Source organism: Manis pentadactyla, chromosome 4, assembly GCF_030020395.1.
Source record: "Manis pentadactyla isolate mManPen7 chromosome 4, mManPen7.hap1, whole genome shotgun sequence".
Taxonomy (NCBI): domain Eukaryota; kingdom Metazoa; phylum Chordata; class Mammalia; order Pholidota; family Manidae; genus Manis; species Manis pentadactyla.
In genome coordinates, this window is record NC_080022.1 from 81,242,281 (window position 1) to 81,262,278 (window position 19,998).

The 19,998-nt window shown below is 34.0% G+C and overlaps 1 protein-coding gene across 3 annotated transcripts in view; it reads left to right on the forward strand.

Moving 5' to 3' along the window:
- Positions 1 to 19,998, forward strand: part of ABCD3 (ATP binding cassette subfamily D member 3) — an 80,696-nt gene that overhangs the window by 18,663 nt on the left and 42,035 nt on the right. For all 3 annotated transcript variants that reach the window (XM_057500439.1, XM_057500438.1, XM_036906504.2), the window contains exons 3-4: positions 9,159 to 9,257; positions 12,908 to 12,996. In XM_057500439.1, coding sequence (XP_057356422.1) covers positions 9,159 to 9,257; positions 12,908 to 12,996 — 188 coding nt within the window. The remainder of the gene's footprint in view (positions 1 to 9,158; positions 9,258 to 12,907; positions 12,997 to 19,998) is intronic.

Consider the following 19,998-nt stretch of genomic DNA (forward strand, 5'->3'; position numbering starts at 1 on the left):
CTGAGTAATGCTCCATTGTATGTATGTGTGTGTGTATATATATATATATATATATACACACACACACACCATGTCATTTTTATCCATTCATCTGTTGATAGACCCTTAGGTTGTTTCCATATCTTGGCTCTTGTAAGTGATGCTGTGAGGAACATAGGAGTGCATATATCTTTTTGATTCAATGATCCTGTTTTCTTTGGATAAATTCCCAGAAGTGGAATTACTGAGTTATATGATAGTTTTAGTTTTTTGAGAACCCTCCATACTGCTTTACATAGTGGCTACACCAATTTACACTCCTGCCAGAAGTGTATGAAGGTCCTTTTTCTCTACATCCTTAACAACACTTGTTATTTCTTGCCTTGTTGATTTTAGCCACTCTGACTGGTATGAGGTGATATCTCATTGTAGTTATGATTTGCAATCCCTCACAGTTAGTGATGTTGAGCATCTTCTGTGTGTCTGTTGGCCATCTGCATGTCTCTTTTGGAAGGATGTCTATTAATGTCCTCTGCCCTTTTTATAATTGAGTTATTATTATTATTTAATGTAGCTTTAGAATATTTTCAACTCTCCAAACAGAAATCCCATACTCATTAGCAGTCACTCCTCATTATTCTATCCTCTTAGCCCCTGGCAACCACTAATCTACTATATCCTGGAGATTGACATAAAAATTGCTGTTTTAGTTTCCATAATCTTTTTTTAGGTGTTAAAAAATGGGGCAAGATATGTCTATCTGCAGTCTGGTGGCATATCTCCATCTTCATAATATCTTATTTAAATTATATCTGAGTAATCAAACCTTAGTTATGTTGGTTATGTACACTATCTGCATATTTTCATATGTTTAGGTTTTAGGACATCATTGAAACTAGTCAGTACAGCTAAATTCATTCACTTGTTTTTTAATTCCTATTTTTTTGTACCTTTTTTTAGTGTATACTTATTTATTGGTCATGTATGTGAGCAAGATGAATTTAGGTTAGATTAAATGGTTGGCAAAAAAGAGGATACAAGACAGTATGCACACAGATAACACATTTGTAAAATTTATGGGAAGTGAATACAGATGCATATATATTCATGCTAAAATGAAATTTGGTAGCATGTGAGAAATATTAACAGTTGATATCTCTAAATAGAAGGTATAGACTCCTTATTTTTGCTTATCAGAATTTTCTAATGTTTTCACAGTGAATGTGTCACATAAAGGAAAGCAGTTAAAGAGGAAGTTTTTTTTCGTTAAAATTCTTTATAATCTTTAGTGGGATGAGGTGGGATGAAAGAGCTTTCACAAGACCTGAGATTTAAGAAGAAAACAAATTAAGAGTTAGAAAAGAGGGTAAAGAGTTGACTTGTTTTTAAAATACTTACTCATTTAACTTTAATGTAATATACATGGTACAAAATTCAGACTCTGTAAAGATAAACACTGCTGTGTTTGGTACTTAGTACTCCCTTGCATATAGTTATACTATTTTGCATATTGAAGAATTTTATAAATTGAATAATTATATGTATCATTCTACTCTTAATTCAGCATAATGTGTTTTAGATTTGTACATTCATAGTTGTAGATCTGGTTTATTTAGCTGCTCTATAGTATTCTGTTGTATGAATAGGAGCTGCTTCCTTTTTTACAATTGTGTAGAATTTTCATTGCATAAATTTACTATAATTTATGTGATATCTCATTGATTTACACTTAAGTTTTTAATTATATATTATTATTGCATGTTATGTAATCGTATAATTTTAAATTGTGTATTATACAATTTAATTGTATATTAAAATTATATTTTATATTACAAACAGTGTGAGAGTTTTTTTCACTTATGTGTCTATATGTGCAGGAATACTTGTAGGATAAGTTCCTAAAAGTTAATTTACTGGGTTATTTTATATTTTACAGTCAATATGTATTTTACATTTTGATAGATGTTATATAATACTGTACCAGTTGACACCTCAACAGTGTACAGGAATGTTTACATTCTTGTCAGCACCATATGGCCTTCTGTTTGCTGTTTCACACATCTGCCTTTTTCAGTCAAGTCTGGTTGATCTCACCTTTCTAGGTTGATTGACACATCAATAGGAACTTTTTATTATCCTTTGACCTTGTCACCTCATAATGGTTTATTTCCTATTTCTATAATACACATATTAATTTATGTCATTAAAATGATTTTTGTACTATGAAGTTTAGAGGGGAAAAGTCAGTTGTGAAATTAAAATGAATTTTCAGGAGAGCCTAGTAGTGTTTATGAAATACACTATCTTTGTAGGTATTCTCATTTAGACTGATTTCAAATACGAATTTTATTATGTGAGAAATGATAGAGTGTTGCTATTTCTCCAGCCTTTCTTAGCCAGCCCTCCAATCCAGGTGTTTCTTTGCAGGAAATGCTATGATTACATTAGGAAGTATATAGTTCCCTTCATGGATTGAAATGTAATGTAAATCAAGTTGGGCTTTCAGACAGCTTAAGAAATAGGTGCAATGACAGTAGCAACAGAAAAAAAAGAGGAAGAATAATTATATACTAGGTTACTGCTAATATTTTAAAGTGCTTCAATGTTATTTTCTTAGAATGAACTTAAAAAAAAAAGCTTCCTCATTTTTGCCCTAGATCATTTCTTGAGAGCAGCTGTTAGTATTCCTCTGTGTTAAGTCACAAGATGGCCCTACAGTTCAAGCTAGGATTGGAGAAAGGTTATTGACTGCAGATGGTATGAAGTGAGGTAGGGAGGCGGTAATGAGGGGAAAAACTTGAGAGTAGAATTTTTTTTTTAAAAGGTAGTTGGTTTGTATTGCCTTCTCTTTATTCTTTTTTTTTTTTTTCCTTTATTTCCCAGTTGGGGGAAGTAAAAGGGGAGATTTAAGTTGAAGTTGAAAGGTTTAGCTTGGGGAGAATAGGGTAGCTGAAGTAAATAAACTGAGTAGGGCTTTTTTATCTGTTTTGTTTACTGCTGTGTCACCATCATTTAGAACAGTGCCTTGGAGACCAAGTAAATAGCACTGAACGAATAAGTACATGCATGTGTGAATGAAGTAGACTGGGCTGTAACTCAGTAGGGTGAGGTTTGTAACCTTCGTAAGGTTTGAAAGATCTGAACTCTTGTTCCAACAATTACAGGGTCAGCTGATTCTTACCCAGTTCTTCTTATCTTGGTCTTCCCGATCTAACTCTACAAACACAGTGCCTTCAAACTTCCTTTCTTGGTTTACAGTTCTGTAATACACTTAGTGCCTATTGGAATTTTATATATACACTACTTAGCACAGTGTCTGACATGCAGACAGTAGCTTATTTTTATTCTAATTCAGTATGTAAACTATTCAAATGAGGTTCATCAAGTTAGAATTAGTTTAATGAAAGCATACTTAGACTAAAGTTTGTCTGAAAGGATTTACTATAGTGTATTTGTCAAGAGCATAGTAAACTGCTTGGTGTCCTGTTTGCTTTACTATCCTTCCCACTAGATTATGTGGCTTCACTTTGCCTCAGCTTTAATGTCGCCTCCCTAAAAATACCTTTCCTGTCATCTTGTTTGAGTTATTCTTTTACTTATGATCCTGCCTACTCGTTCTGTAACTATTTATTTATTGCTTTGTTATTTATTTATATTTTTATAAGCATATGCATGTATTCATTTTATAACAAATTGGCATTCTTTTTTTTTAATTAATATGTTGTTAATATACAATCTTAATATTGGTTTTGATATTACAGTTGTTCAAAAGTCCCTGTGATCGACTTATATTGTGATTGCAAATTGTTGTACCCCTTTATCCCCCTTCCCCTCCGCTCCTGCATCCACCCCAACCCCTCCCCTTTGGTAATGACTAGTCACTTCTTAGTGTCTATGAGTGTACTGCTGTTTTGTTCCTTCTGTTTTGCTTTGTTTTTATATTCCACAAATAAGTGAAATCATATGGTATTTGTCTTTTCTGCTGCCTGGCTTATTTCACTGAGCATAATACCCTCTAGATCCATCCATGTTGTTGCAGATGGCAGGATTTCTTTTCTTTTTATGGCTGAATAATATTCTGTCATGTACATGTACCACATCTTATTTATCCATTCATCTACTGATGGACATTTAGGTTGCTTCCATATCTTGGCTGTTGCAAATAGTACAGCAATAAACATAGGGGTGCATGTATCTTTTCAAATCAGGGATTTTGTTTTCTTTAGATAAGTTCCTAGGAGTGGAATTACTGGGTCAAATAGTATTTCTCTTTTTAGTTTTTTGAGGAACCTCCAGTTTGCTTTCCACAATGGTTGCACCAATTTACATTGCCACCAACAGTGTTGCAGGGTTCCCCTTTCTCTGCATCCTCGCCAGCATTTGTTGTTTATCTTTTGGATAGTGGCCATTCTGACTGGTGTGAGGTGATATTTCATTGTGATTTTAATTTGCATTTCCCTGATGATTAGTGATGTGGAGCATCTTTTCATGTGCCTGTTGGCCATTTGTATTTCTTCTTTGAAGAAGTGTCTCTTCAGGTCCTCTGCCCGTTTTTTAATGGGGTTGTTTTTTGGTTGTTGAGGCTTAAGAGTTCTTTATATATTTTGGATATTAACCCCTTATTAGATGGGTCATTTACAAATTTATTCTTCCATACTGTAGGTTGTCTTTTTGTTCTGCTGATGGTGTCCTTTGCTGTACAGAAGCTTTTTAGTTTGTTGCAGTCCCACTTGTTCATTTTCTGTTTTGTTCCCCTTGTCTGAGGAGATGTATCCAGGAAAAATTTCTCATGCATATATTTAAGAGATTTTTACCTATGTTTTCTTCTTAGAGTTTTATGATTTCATGACTTACATCCAGGTCTTTGATCCCTTTCAAGTTTACTTTTGTATATGTAGTTAAACAATAATCCAGTTTCATTTTTTTACATATAGCTGTCCAGTTTTGTCAACACCAGTTGTTGAAGAGGATGTTTTTTCCCCATTGTATATTCATGGCTCCTTTGTCATATATTAATTGATCATAGATGAATGGGTTTGTATCTGGACTTTTGATTCCGTTCCATTGATCTATGGGTCTGTTCTTGTGCCAGTACCAAATTGTTTTGACTCCTGTAGCTTTGTAGTAGAGCTTGAAGTCAGGGAGCATAATCTCCCCAGCTTTGTTTTTCTTTCTCAGGATTGCTTTGGCTATTTGGGGTCCTTTGTGTTTCCATATGAATGCTAGAACTATTCTAGTTCATGAAGAATGCTTTTGGTATTTTGATAGGGATCGCACTGAATATGTAAATTGCTTTGGGCAAGATGGCCATTTTGATAATATTCATTCCTCCTATCCATGAGCATGGGACACATTTCCATTTATTGGTATCTTCTTTAATATCTCTCATGAGTGTCTTGTAATTTTCAGAGTAAAGGTCTTTCACCTCCTTTATTAGGTTTATTCCTAGGTATTTTATTCTTTTTGATGCAATTGTAAATGGAGTTTTCCTGATTTCTCTTTCTGCTAGTTTGTTGCTAGTATATAGGAATGCAGTAGATTTCTGTGTATTAATTTTGTATCCTGCAACTTTGCTGGATTCAGTTATTCTGAACTAGTTTTTGAGGTTTTCTATGTATAATATCATGTCATCTGCAAATAGTGACAGTTTAACTTCTTCCTTACCAATTTGAGTGCCTTTTATCTCTTTGTATTGTCTGATTGCTGTGAATAGGACCTCCAGTACTATGTTGAATAAAAGTGGTGAGAGTGGACATCCTTGTCTTGTTCCCGATCTTAGAGGAAAAGCTTTCAGCTTTTTACTATTAAGTATGATGTTGGCTATGGGTTTGTCATATATGACCTTTATTATGTTGAGGTAAGTACCCTCTATACGCATTTTGTTGAGGGTTTTTATCATGAATGGATGTTGAATTTTGTCAAATGCTTTTTCAGCATCTGTTGAGATGATCATGTGGTTTTTATCCTTCTTTTTGTTAATGTGGTATATGATACTGACAGATTTATGAATATTGTACCATCCTTGCATCCCTGCAATAAATCTGACTTGGTCATGATGTATGATCTTTGGGATGTATTTTTGAGTTTGGTTTGCTAATATTTTTTTGAGGATTTTTGCATCTATGTTCATCAGGGATATTGGTCTGTAATTTTCTTTTTTGTTGTGTCTCTGTCTGTTTTTGCTGTTAGAGTGATGCTGGCCTCGTAGAATGAGTTTGGAAATATTCCCTCCTCTTGTACTTTTTGGAATACCTTAAGAAGGATGTGTATTAGCTCTTCTAAAAATGTTTGATAGAATTTGACTGTGAAGCCATCTGGACCTGGCATTTTGTGTTTTTGGAGTTTTTTGATTACCAATTCAATTTCATTGCTGGTAATTGGTCTGTTCAGACTTTCTGTTTCTTCCTGGATCAGTCTTGGAAGGTTGTATTTTTCTAGGAAGTTGTCCATTTCTTCTAGGTTGTCCAGTTTGTTAGCATATAGATTTTCATAGTATTCTCTAATAATTGTATTTCTGTGGTGTCCATTGTGATTATTCCTTCTTTGTTTCTGATTCTATTTATGTGTGTACATTCTCTTTTTCTTGATAAGTCTTGCTAGGGTTTATCTATTTTGTTTATTTTTGCAAGGAACCAGCTTCTGATTTCATTGATTTTTTTTTTCTATTTTTTATTCTCTATTTTGTTTATTTCTGCTCTGATCTTTATTATGTCCCTCCTTCTACTGACTTTGGGTTTTCATTTATTCTTCTTTTTCTAGTTTCTTTGTGATTTTAGACTGTTTATTGGGATTCTTCTTGTTTCTTGAGGTAAGCCTGTATTGCTATGTACTTTCCTTTTAGAACTGCCTTTGCTGCAGCCCACAGATTTTGGGTCATTGTGTTTTTATTTTCATTTGTCTCCATGTATTGCTTGGTTTCTGTTTTAATTGGTTCATTAATCCATTGATTATATTTAGTCTCCATGTATTTGTAGGCTTTTTTGTTTTCTTTGTGTAATTTATTTCTAGTTTCATACCATTGTGGTCTGAGAACCTGCTTGATGCAATTTCAATCTTTCTGAATTTATTGAGGCTCTTCTTGTGGCCTAGTATGTGATCTGTTCTGGAGAATATTCCATGTACACTTGAGAAAAATATACCCTGCTCCTTTTGCGTGGACTGTTCTGTAGATGTCTGTCAAGTCCATTTAATCTAATGTATTGTTTAGTTCTTCTGTTTCCTTGTTTATTTTCTGTCTGGTTGATCTGTCTATTGATGTGAGTGGTGTGTTAAAGTTTCCTCAATGAATGTGTTGCAATCTGTTTCCCCCTTTAATTCTGTTAGTATTTGTTTTACATATTTAGGTTCTACTATGTTGGGTGCGTAGATATTTGTATCAGTTATATCCTCTTATGGGACTGAGCCTTTTACCATTATGTCATATACTTTTTTGTCTTGTTACTTTGTTTTGAAATCAATTTTGTCTGATATAGGTACTGCTAATCTTGCTTTTTTCTCCCTATTATTTGCATGGAGTATCTTTTTCCATCCTTGCATTTTAAGTCTCTGCATGTCTTTGGGTCTGAAATGAGTCTCTTGTGGGCAGCATATAGATGGGTCTTGTTCTTTATCCATTCTGCCACTGTGTCTTTTGATTGGTGCATTCTGTCCATTTACGTCTAGGTGTTTATTGATAGATATGTACTTACTGCCATTTTAATAATTGTTTTCTGACTGTTTTTTATAACTCCTATCTGTTCGTCTCCTCCTCTCTTATACTCTTCTCTTGTTATTGATGGTTTTCTTTAGTGTTGTAATTGGATTTCTCTTTTATGTAGGTATGTATGTGTGTATTTATTGTAGGCTTTAATTTTGTGGTTGCCAAAGGTTCAGGGATAGCTTTCTTACTGTATAATAGTCTATCTTAATTATATAAACAGTGCATGCAGGGAAGATCCTTGGGGCTGTGTTGCCAGCAAGGGGGATGGAGCATCTGGCCTCCCGGCAGTCCCTAATCTCTTGGGACAAGGAAGGGCTGGGAGGGGCATCCTCCACCTGCCTTTCTCCTGAGGAGAGATTTCCATCTAACTCTCGTCCCTCTGGCCTCCCTCCCACTGCTGGCAAGAGTTTGAAACTGTCACTCTGCTTTGGGTCTCAGGGCTGGCGGAACATGCCTGGCCTTCACAATGGCTGGAGCCTCAGCCTCCTGGAGTATTCCACTTGTCCCTGGTGTCCAGCCCCACTAATCACTGGAACCCAGTGTAGTATGGGTTCATGCTCCTGGAGCAGATCTCCAGGGCCAGGTGTGCAGGGCTCCTGGCTGTGCTCCTCCACTCTCCCCACTCTGTTCCTCTTTCTCCTGGCTGTAGGCTGGGGAGCGGTGAGGGTCTGGGTCCAGATCTGAATCTCGGTTCTGCCACTTTACCCTTTTCCGTGTGGACTTCTCTTCTTCCTCAGGTATAGGTGGTCTGTTCTGCAGTCTTCAAGTCATTTTCAAGTTGAGATGTATTTGCTGTATTTACTTTTTGTGTGTGTTTTTGGGAGGAGGTTTCCACCTTTCCTTCCTATTCCACCATCTTTTTTCTGGACCTCACCTTATTGGTTAATTTTTATCTGTTTCCCCAGATAAAGTATGAGCTGTGTGAGTGAAGGAAGCTTGTCTGTCTTTGAATTTATGAGAGAGAGTGAACTGGCAGATTGCATATTGGAAATGATAAACGATAAAATTAGGAATCTAAAAGCTTCCTGTAATTAGTATCAGGGAAATTCTTGTTCAGGATTTTAAAAAATTATGCTGTTAATCAGAAAGTGGGTGATAAACAGTAAGTTTGTGTCTCTCTGACCTCGTCTTCCACACTCTATCTTGCTTACTGCTCCTGCCAGACTGGCTGCTGTGTTGTTCCTCAAGCACATTAAGCAGGCTTTCACCTTGGTGTTTTGCACTTGCTGCTGCTTCTGCTTGTGGTGTTCTTCTCTCAGGTAGTCCCATGGCTCCGGAGCTCCTCACTCAGGTTTTGATAGCATCTTACTTTCTTAAAAGCATGTATGAATATGAAGAGAAGTACAAGTCTGTGCTCTGTAAATGCAGTATCCATCTTGATATTTGTTTATATTGATTTAAATGAAACATAGTTCTTTGATTTTATTGTTGTAGATTTATTATACCATTCTTAAAAGCTTTTTATTTTGTTTTAATGTAGAAAGAGGGAAAAAAAGAACGTGCTGTGGTGGACAAAGTGTTTTTTTTAAGGCTCGCACGGATTCTGAAAATCATGGTTCCTAGAACGTTTTGTAAAGAGGTGAGTCATATGAAATGACCATGATAAGTGTTTGATTTTCAAGATTACATGAGATCAGAACAGTACAGTTATAAAACTTTTGTTATGCTCAGGTCAAATGTTTTCTATGTACATAGTGAAGACTACTAAATATTTTTCTTTAAGTCACTGCCTATTGTGCAGGTACCCATGTTGAGTGCCAGTTCTTAATTAGTTTTCTCTTGTTTATGAAATGTTATGCTATAATATTTTTTGTGAAATACTGGAGTACTTCAGTGCAGCTACTCTGAATGCTATTGCTTTATTATAAATACTATTAATAAAAACAGGATTATATTTAAAATGACATCTTTTTATTGAGATGTTAATGAGTCACATTGACATGGAATATGTTTATTAAATGTATTTTTAAGATAACCAGAATGCTATCTGAATTTTTCAAGTATTTTCAGGAAATAAAGTTGTTGTAGGAATAAGCTTTATTATCTTTTCCTTTGTCCTTTTATTAAGATCATCATATTTGATAACTTTTAATGATTAAAAAATATTAAAATGATGCAGTGTACTCCATCTTTAATCACCTTTTATACAGCCAGAAATATCATCTTTGGACAAAGATTTCTCTTCCCCATACCTCATTCTTTTCGTTACTGGGATCTGATAATTTTTCTTTCTAAATAGTCTTTCCTCAGTATTACAGTGTTTTTTAGTCTCACTTCAAAGAATCTCCTGTTCAATCTTTTCTACCAAATTTTTCTTCTTAAAACATAATGTTGCCCACTGTTTAAATTTTAGAAAGCATTAGCCTTATGATCTGTTACTAGTAGGAAAAGGGTAAGATGTCCCAAAAACCCTGTGATTCCTGCAGAGAATGCACATTCCTTCATCACATCAGGCTTGCTCTCCTTTTCCCTCACTTCAGCACCATGCTTGTTGAAGGTACTCAACATGGGTACCTGCACCTTAAGAAACTCTTAAAAAGAATTTAATAACATTTTATTTTTCCCTAATTAGAGATAATATATGGTCCTTGAATAAAAATTGGAAAATACATATAAATATCTTTCATCTTGGTGCCTGTTAGCCTCCCACTTAGAATTCTATCATTATTTTAGTGTATAGTTTTCTTGTATGAGAGCATATATTTTAATAAAAATGAGATCACACTGCCACTCTGTAAATTTGCTCCCTCCCTTATATTTTAAATGTTTTATCCAAGTATCCTTGAGTTCTCTTAGTTTCTATCTTTCCATTTCCTCTGTTCTCACTATGTCTTGCCTGGATTACTGTAATCTCCTAATTGGTCTTTTTGCTTCTTCCCCTAGCCTTCTTTCTAAAACCCTAATGAAAACATTTGGCTTCATTTTTCTTATAGGGTAGCCCACAATCTTACTGGGACCTTCCTTTCAGTATCATCAGACACTTCTTTGCTGTTTTATGCTTAGGCTCTGTGTTCTTATGCTCTAATGACCTCATATCTGTGACAATCTGACCCCCTTCCCCAGTAAAACAAATTTGTTTAAAAAAGAGCTTAATGTTCATGATCTTTGTGAAGAATTTCCATGTGTCTTCAGGCATAATTAATCATTTTCTCAGTTTATAACCCACCTGGCTTTAAAAGAATCCTTATTTAAAATGTAAGCTTCTATGGAAAGAGTCCTATCAGTTAATGGCTTAATGCTCACTTAACCTGCTAGCAGGGGTTTGCAGAGCATGAAATGAATTTGAGACATTGAGTAGATCTCTGGAGTTAGTAAGGAAGGTAGAAGGGCCTAACTTGGTCAACCTTCTAGTTTTATCTACGTCTAGCCATGCCACAGAGTTATTTTGTAATCTGTTTGAGAGATACAAAAATCTAAGTTTAACTCCAGCTCAAGACAATGTAATGAGCTTCCTTAAAAGTCAAATAATAATGCAGGTAGTTATAGAGAGATTAATTGACTTGTGAACAGAAATGAAAATACTGTATATGAATATGGAGAAGTTCATACATATCATAAGGTGAAGGACTGCCTAAATCTGTGCAGATCTTTAGATTCTGACATGTTTTGTGGACCCATTAATAATGGGAATAGTGATGATTCTAAGGACATCTTTTGTATAAAGACATTTCAGGACTGTCAGTAATCAGTTTGTCAGATTTTGCTAAAGTGAAACAAGTAAATCTGGTATTTATTTTAAGGAAAATTAAATCAAGAATGTAAGATGAAGGGAAAAAATAAAAAATCTTTGTTTAATGTTACTTTTATACCTCAAATGATTAATTTAGGATTGAGACTGTCTGAATTAACACTTAACATTACAGTTAAAGTGCCACCTACAGATAGCGTTTATTAAAGTTAATAGGTTCTTCTCTTACCAATTTAATTTAATGTAATTTAGTTTAATACCTAACTTTGAGATGGTGGAATACCTTGCTGGCAACTCTGACAAACACTAAGGTAGCAGCTGTCACCACTCAGTTACCCAGATTTTCTTTGATATTTTTGTCTTCTTTACGACTTTCTTAGTACTTCACGTTATGACTCCCTGCCTTATCTTTCACTTAAAGGGCTGTATTTTCAGTTTCTTCATATTTTTTAAAACAATATTTGTTTTTGTAAAAATTGCCTAAGAAACAAATGCTGAATCCCATAACTTTGAAATGAAACACTTTATCCTACAAATATCCTCCCTACCGCATGCCCTTTTTCCTGACTTTAGCTTTTATGTTATTGTCATTATTCTTCCTATTTAGAAAGTTGAAGGTCACCTTTGAGTGTGTGTGTGTGTGTGTGCAAGGTTGGAGGGTACATTTTCTTTTCACACAGAGGGATAATTGACTTCTTACTCACCCTCCATCCCCTTTGATAATCCATTTTCTGTAGCATTGCTTAAGTAATGTTCCCCAAACACCTTTTAACATTTTGTTCTCTCTGGAAGCTTGCAGTAGTTTTATATTGCCAAAATTCTGCTGGATATGCAATATCGTAATTCATATGGTTTTGATCTGTTATTTTCCATAGATCCTTCACCTTTTTTACACTCATAATCTTCATTCTCTCCTTTGTTTTGCTTGGCCTATTTAATGTTTTCTAATGGCATAATCCTCTTGTGTTACCCCAGACCTTCTCATCCTTCCAGTTATTACATGAAGCAATGCAAGTATATTTACTTGAATTGCTATTTTCTTATTTTTTATGTGTAAATCTTGCCTTAATAACTAAATTGAAAGCACTATGAGGACAGAGCCACTATTAGAGACTTTTTAACAAATTACACCAAATTTATTCTACTTAGGCAAAATTTTAGGCTTCAGTAGCTGTTAGTTTAACTGTATATCGAGTTATTGTCATTTTTCTTTATTAGGCTTGTATATTAAAAATACAAGGCAATCACAATACACTGTGATTCAGGTAATCTACATTATACTGCCAGCTTCTGTAATTTACTAATTGTATGAAAGTTGTTTATCTGCCTGGGATTCACTTTTGAGTTCTGGAAGACAAAATGATCTATCCTTTTCTATTTATATTTTTAAATTTGTAAAGAGTTGCCTAATAGGTAAAATATCACCCAACTATATTAAAGCTAAAATAAAGCTTAGAATTTAGAAACCAGAAACTCTTAACAAGGTCGTGTTTCTTATAATTTCTAAATTTATTTAATTTATTATACCTGGTTTATTTTAGACAGGTTACTTGGTACTTATTGCTGTTATGCTGGTGTCTCGAACATACTGTGATGTTTGGATGATTCAAAATGGAACACTCATTGAAAGGTACATTTCTACTCACTTTCCTCCTACATGTATGGAAAATAATTTGTTTCATATTTAAGCATTATCTTAATAAGGAGAAAGTAGGTTCTAAATTAGGTGTAAGTATTAAGTCAAATTATGTATTTGTTCATTTACTTAATAGATATTTATCAAGTGTCTCCCATGTGCTAGGCATTGTGCTATTCTATGATAAAGACATAACAGTGAACAGGAGACACCCTGTACCAAGCCCTGCAGAGCTGACAATTTATAGACGGGTAGAAACAAATAAACAGAAAAATTTAAATGCAGTATAAATAAATGCCATAGTGGGGGTTTAAAAAATGTCACTAAGTTGGATGTCTGAAATTAATGAGGTGAGTTGGAGGAAAATGTCAAAGCATTTCAGGGACTTATATTGAGAATATTTATTAGAAGGAAAAAAAATTTTTAGACATTTCCTTCAGTTTCTGAAGTTAGTGCTGTGTGTATTTTTTCATTATAGTCTTCTACATACTATGTCATTAATCAGTGTAATTGATCATTATGAATTTTAAAACTTTTAGTTGGGATATTAACATTTATTTGTTAAGAAAGAATTTATTCCTTATGATACCAAGTTGAATATCACAGTAAAACATTTTTCTTGAAATTCTGTTTTCTGACATACAATGTTTTTCAGAAAATTTCTTAAAAAATTTAAACTTTGAATGACAGTAAGATTTTTAAGTGCTCCCAAATTTGAAATAAAGATTTTATTCCTCATATACTTGATTTGCTTCTTAGAGGATTTGTAGGATGAGGAAGAATGCTTTATCCACACATTTTCTGACTTCTTTCTTTCAGAGAATAAAAAGGATATCTTCATAGATTTAAAGCCCTGACCACATGCCTCAGAATATGTGTAATTGTGTAGGTTCTTGAATTCAACATAGATCTCCCTGAAACCTGTCATCAGTCCCATGCCTTTTATTTTAATCGAAGTAAACAGCTTGAAAAGTAATACATGAACATAACTTAAAGTCAGATAGTCTTAGGACTTAATCGGGATCACATCTGTTCTCTGCCCCATTCTTCTCTTTCATTCCCAAACGAATTATTTTCTATTCTTTGCACTATTTCATCTCTTACTTTATTTCTGCATTTTAGTGTAACATTCTTGTGTTACTGTTTCTAGATTTTTTAGTTTGAGAGAGTATATGTTTCTTTCCTACTTGGAAATATGAGGACAAACTACAGTCTTGCCATGTTCATCCTGTCAAGGTGGTTATTGCATTTTTTGTTAAGTCAGAGTTTATTAATTACATGATTTTGATTATCGTTTATAGCTGAGTCACATGCTCTTCTTTGGTAATTTCTTTTATATACAGCTCTTTGTTTTTCCTGGCATTTGTAAATTGCAAGTTTCTGTTTGTATGCTTTAGTTTTTTGCCTGCTTATTTTTAATTCATCTCAAGCTTATGGACAACATTATAAAACCTCAGTATTGTAATATGGTCAAATGCACCACATAATCAATCTATCAATTTTTATCTCTCTATTACCACCCCACCCATATCTCTTGTTAGTCTCTCATCTTCCTGCTCTCATCAGGATTGATTGCACTTTAGGCCCACTCAGTAGCAGTCATGTTTGAATTTACTTTTATCATGATCTTGGGAATATTTTCATTTTTTTCTCTGCACTAAATAACCTGTTTTCTGGATCTTTTGTTTTCCTCAGTTTACTTTCTCATTTTGGCAAATGGCAGCTTTTTTCTGAGAAAGGGTACAAGTAAATTTCTAAGTCTTGTGGATCTGATAAAGTCTTTCTTTTGCACCTTGACTGATGATTAGCTGTATTCATATATTCCAACTTGGAATTTGGAAAGCATGTTGAAAGCCTTACTTGTCTTCTCACTCTGTTGAGTTCAGTGGTTCTCACCCTTGGCTGCAAGATGATGAGAATCATTTGGTGAATTTTAAGAATAAGGGATTTTGATTCAGTTAGTCACTACTTTTTAAAACATCCCAGGTAATTCTAATATGCAGCCAAGGTTAAATACTAATCTAGCTTCCACATTGGATGTTAAGGCACATTCCTGTGCTGACTGCTTTTTCCTTAGCAGCCGATGGGTTTTTTACTGCCTTTGGAAGCTTTTATGATCATTTTTTTATTGTTGATGATGTTATATTGCTAGTGTTTGTGAATTTTACTGAATGTAGGTGTGAATTTTTTTTTCCATTCATTTTTTAGGGCACTAGATGAGCTTTCTCAAACTAGAAGCTCATTCTTCATGCTGAGAAATTTTCTTGTGTTCAAAAGGAAATTCTTCATTTTCATTTTTTTCTGCACTTTTTTCCTGGAATCTTTATTAGTTGAGTGTTGGACCCCCTGGACTGATGATCTGATAATCTTATGAATTCTCTGTTTCCATCTCTGATAATTTATTCTATATTCTAGGAGATCTTATATCTTTTAACTTTATCATCCAGTGAACTTGTTTTTTGTTAAAATTTCATTTCCAAGACTTATCTTTTTGTATGGATGTTCATTTTTATAGCAATCATTCTTTGAAGTCTGTGGCTTTTTTTTTTAAGCTCCCTGCATTGTTTCTGTTTTTTCAAGGTCTTCCGTTTGTTGTTTTGATCCTTTGCATTAGTGTTAGAAGCTTTTCTCAAGCAGTCTGTCACTCTTGGCTGTGTATTCATATTTAAAAGTGAAGGCCTAAAAAATTTATAGAAGACACAGTGAGGGCTAGTTTATTGTCTGGTCTCCCTTGAAGGGTGTTTGTAGGGGGAGTTTTGTCATTTGTGTGTGTGTGTGTGTGTGTGTGTGTGTGTGTGTGTGTGTGCTCTGCTGAGGAATTCTCTAACAAATTTATCTTAAGCATAAGCATAATTGAAATGTTTGTTCCTTGCCCAAGAATGTCACCTTCAGGAGGGTCAATTTTATTGCTAGATTCTGTTTTTATGAGCTCTTTGCTTTGTATGAGCTCAAGTAATTTGAGTCTTTTGTATAATTAATGTAGAGGGGACATTTATGCCCTTTTACATAATTTTAGAATTTTGTATTTTTTCTTTTGATAAATTTATTATTTAAATGCCATATGTTAATAGTGATATGGACTCCCCAACTATGGCATTGTTAATTACCTGTAGCAAAAATATATAGTTTATATCCAGTATTAACAACATGCTAAATATATGTAGAAACAGTAATATATACATAGAACTCTTCACAATCATGATTAAGTATAGAAGATTAGTTTATTTTTTAATTTCCCTTTCATTCAGATTTTGTGATTTCATGTTTTTGTAATCCAAAAATACCTTCTAAACTAGGAATTTTTAACAAATTGAATAGATGCTAATTTAAATTTTCTCAAAGACTTAATGCCCTGGAAAAAAGGCATTGCTGAGAGTAGATGGTGCATTAATTTAATTGGTGATGGTGGACAAGAGGAAAGTTATTATGTAGCATGACCCAGCTTGTAATTCTGCTAGATAGAGTAATCAACTTTTTGGGTACTCCATTTTTTTTTTTTTTGTATCATTAATCTACAATTACATGGGCAACATTATGTTTACTAGACTCTCCCCATCGTCAAGTCCCCCCGACATAACCCATTACAGTCACTGTCCATCAGCGTAGTAAGATGCTATAGAATCACTACTTGTCTTCTCTGTGTTGTACAGCCCTCCCCATGCACTCCCCTACATTATGTCTGCTAGTAGTAGTGCCCCTTTTTTTCCCCTTATCCCTTCCTACCCACCCATCCTCCCCAGTCCCTTTCCCTTTGGTAACTGTTAATCCATTCTTGGGTTCTGTGAGTCTGCTGCTGTGGGTACTCCATTTTAAAATTCAGTTTTGAGATGTAGAAAAAATGAAAAAATAATTTATTAAGAGTTTCTAAAATAAATTTTGATACTAAATATTTAAATATAGAGAAAAGGTTGCAAGAACAATTCAAGGAACTTCCTTATACTCTTAATCCAAATTTACCAATTGTGAAATGGTTATTTTGAAGTTAATTGTTAACTTTCTCCTTAATAAATATTTCTGAGCTTCTGTTATGTATATTTGGTATTTGGTCAAATTAAACATTTTTAAATATTGTGATTCCATAATATGGAATAATTTTATTTAAAAAGTTAACTCATTTCTCTACTTTGCTGCTAAAGCTACATTGTAAATTGATTTATCTGTCTTTTCCTTTTTGCCTCTTTAAAAGAGTAGGAGTAGGTTTAGATTTGTGTATTTCTGCTAAAAAAGAGTCTCAAAAAGACTTGTTATGCTTCTTAATGTACTTCATTTTAATATCCTTTATATCTTTTAAGCTTATTTTTTAGCAGTGGCTAATGACTTTGGAGTATGGGCAGATTTTAATGGGACAATACCCCTTCTTTAAGTAAGGTAGAAAATGTGGTAATTCCATGACATGGAGGGGACTCCTTCCTGTCGTATTGCTGCTGTATGTAATCATAAAGATATATTTTATTTTCACTCATTTGGCTACAACAGCGTCTTCTTTTATTAAGGTGTCATTGATATTACACTCTTATGAAGGTTTCACATGAAAAACAATGTGGTTACTACATTCATCCATATCATCAAGTCCCCCCCATAACCCATTGCAGTCACTGTCCATCAGTGTAGTAAGATGCCACAGAGTCACTACTTGCCTTCTCTGTGCTACACTGTCTTCCCCATGACCACCCACACCATGTGTACTAATCAGAATACCTCTCAGTCCTCTTCTCTGTCTCTACCCACCCACCCTCCCCAACCCCTCCCCTTTGGTAACCACTAGTCCCTTCTTGGAGTCTATGAGTCTGCTGCTGTTTTGTTCTTTCAGTTTTGCTTCATCATTATTCCACAAATGAGGGAAATCATTTGGTACTTGTCTTTCTCTGCCTGGCTTATTTGACTGAACATAATACTCTCTAGCTCCATCCATGTTGTTGCAAATGGTAGGATTTGTTTTCTTCTTATGGCTGAATAGTATACCATTGTGTTTATGTGCCACACCTTTGTTGTACGTTCATCTACTGATGGGCACTTAGGTTGCTTCCGTATCTTAGCTATTATAAATAGTGCTGCGATAAACATAGGGGTGCATATGTCTTTTTTAGTCTGAGAACTTGTTTTCTTTGGGTAAATTCCTAGGAGTGCTATTCCCAGGTTAAATGGTATTTCTAGTTTTAGTTTTTGAGGAACCTCCATATTGCTTTCCACAGTGGTTGAACTAGCTTACATTCCCACCACAGTGTAAGAGGGTTCCCCTTTCTCCATATCCTCACCAGCATTTGTTCCTAGTCTTTTGGATGTTGGCCATTCTAACTGGTGTGAGGTGATATCTCATTGTGGTTTTAATTTGCATTTCCCTGATAATTAGCAATGTGGAACATCTTTTCATGTGCCTGTTGGCCATCTGAATTTCTTTTTTTGGAGAATTGTCTGTTCATTTTTCCACCCATTTTTTAGTCAGGTTATTTGCTTTTTTGGCATAGAGGCTTGTGAGTTCTTTATATATTTTGGATGTTAACCCCTTGTCGGATATGTTGTTTACAAATATATTCTCCCATACTGTAGGATGCCTTTTTGTTCTACTGATGGTGTCCACTACAGCAGCATTTTAAAACTACCAAACTATCTTTTGTAAAGATCCTTTAAATGTTTTGGAAGCAAAGAATGATTGGAGCTACTGTAAAATTACTCATTATTTTTCTTTTGCAGCGGAATAATAAGCAGAAATAAAGCTTTATTCAAGAAACCATTTTTTAAATTTATAGCTGCTACTCCAATGGTAAACCATTGCTGAATGATGGCATGTGCTTTACCAAAGTTTTATAATCCTGTGTGTTCTACAGCTTGGGCAACACTAAGCAGTCTGATTTTATATAAAGGTTGCTTGAAACAGTTTTAACTTAAATCTCTAAACTTTTTGTACTGTCTTATTTGCCTCTTATCTTTAATAATCTTATTGCTATAAACAAAATTTTTGCAATTCTTTTTTCATTGAACTTCTAGTTCAACTAATTTTTTTGTTTTTTACTTTTTAGCAGTTATATCAAAATTGGACTATTATTTTTTTTAATTAGTCTAAAGTAACATTTCCCAAAGTATGTTGTGTGGAATCCTAGCTATGACAGAGGAAATACTACATGCTAGCTACAAAGCCCTCTCAGAGACTTACAGTGCATATGTTATACATTTGTTTAACCTAGTTTTCCCAAATTTATTTGACCATATAACTTTTTTGCTTTAAAAGACCAGTTAACATTACTTGGCATTGTTCACCTACTTCCTCATTAAAAGTAAATATATCCTTATCATATACCAATCATTTTTGTGTAGAGCTAGATTTCATTTGATGTAGTGTTTTCCAAAATATATTATATTTACATTTGTGAATGTTCATTAAGTATTATTTGACAACACAGTGTGTGATCAAGTACATTATGTCTTTCTAGTAGATCATAGACATACAGTACTCAAAAACCCTTATATAGTACGTGGTTTTCAAACTTTTAAAATAAATGGTGGAACCCATAATTTTAAGTTCTTAGAGGATATTTAAAAAACAGATGAATATGTAAAAGAGATTACAAAGACATAATAGAGGAGTTTTTTTAGTTGAAGTGCTTTAACAGATCTGAAACTTCTACAGAACCATTCCAAAACTCTTAGGCACCCACACTGATTGTACTTTGTGATTTATCATTTAGTTCCATGGTCAGCAAAGTAGGACTGATAGTTCTGGTAAAATTTTATTAGGACACAGCCAATCTCATTCTTGGTTGTTTTTGCTCCATAGTAGCAGACTTTAGTAGTTGGAACAGAGACCTTATGGCCCACAAAAGCTTAGAGTATTTACTCTTGATTTTTTATAGTTATAGTTTACTTATCTCTCATTAGTCTGTCTGCCTGTCATTAGTTCATACAAATGAAAATCAGGATATTAAAATTATTAAAAACAAACAAAAAATACTGTTTTATCCATAGTGATCCATTCCTGTCTATAAACTTGATTGTTTTATT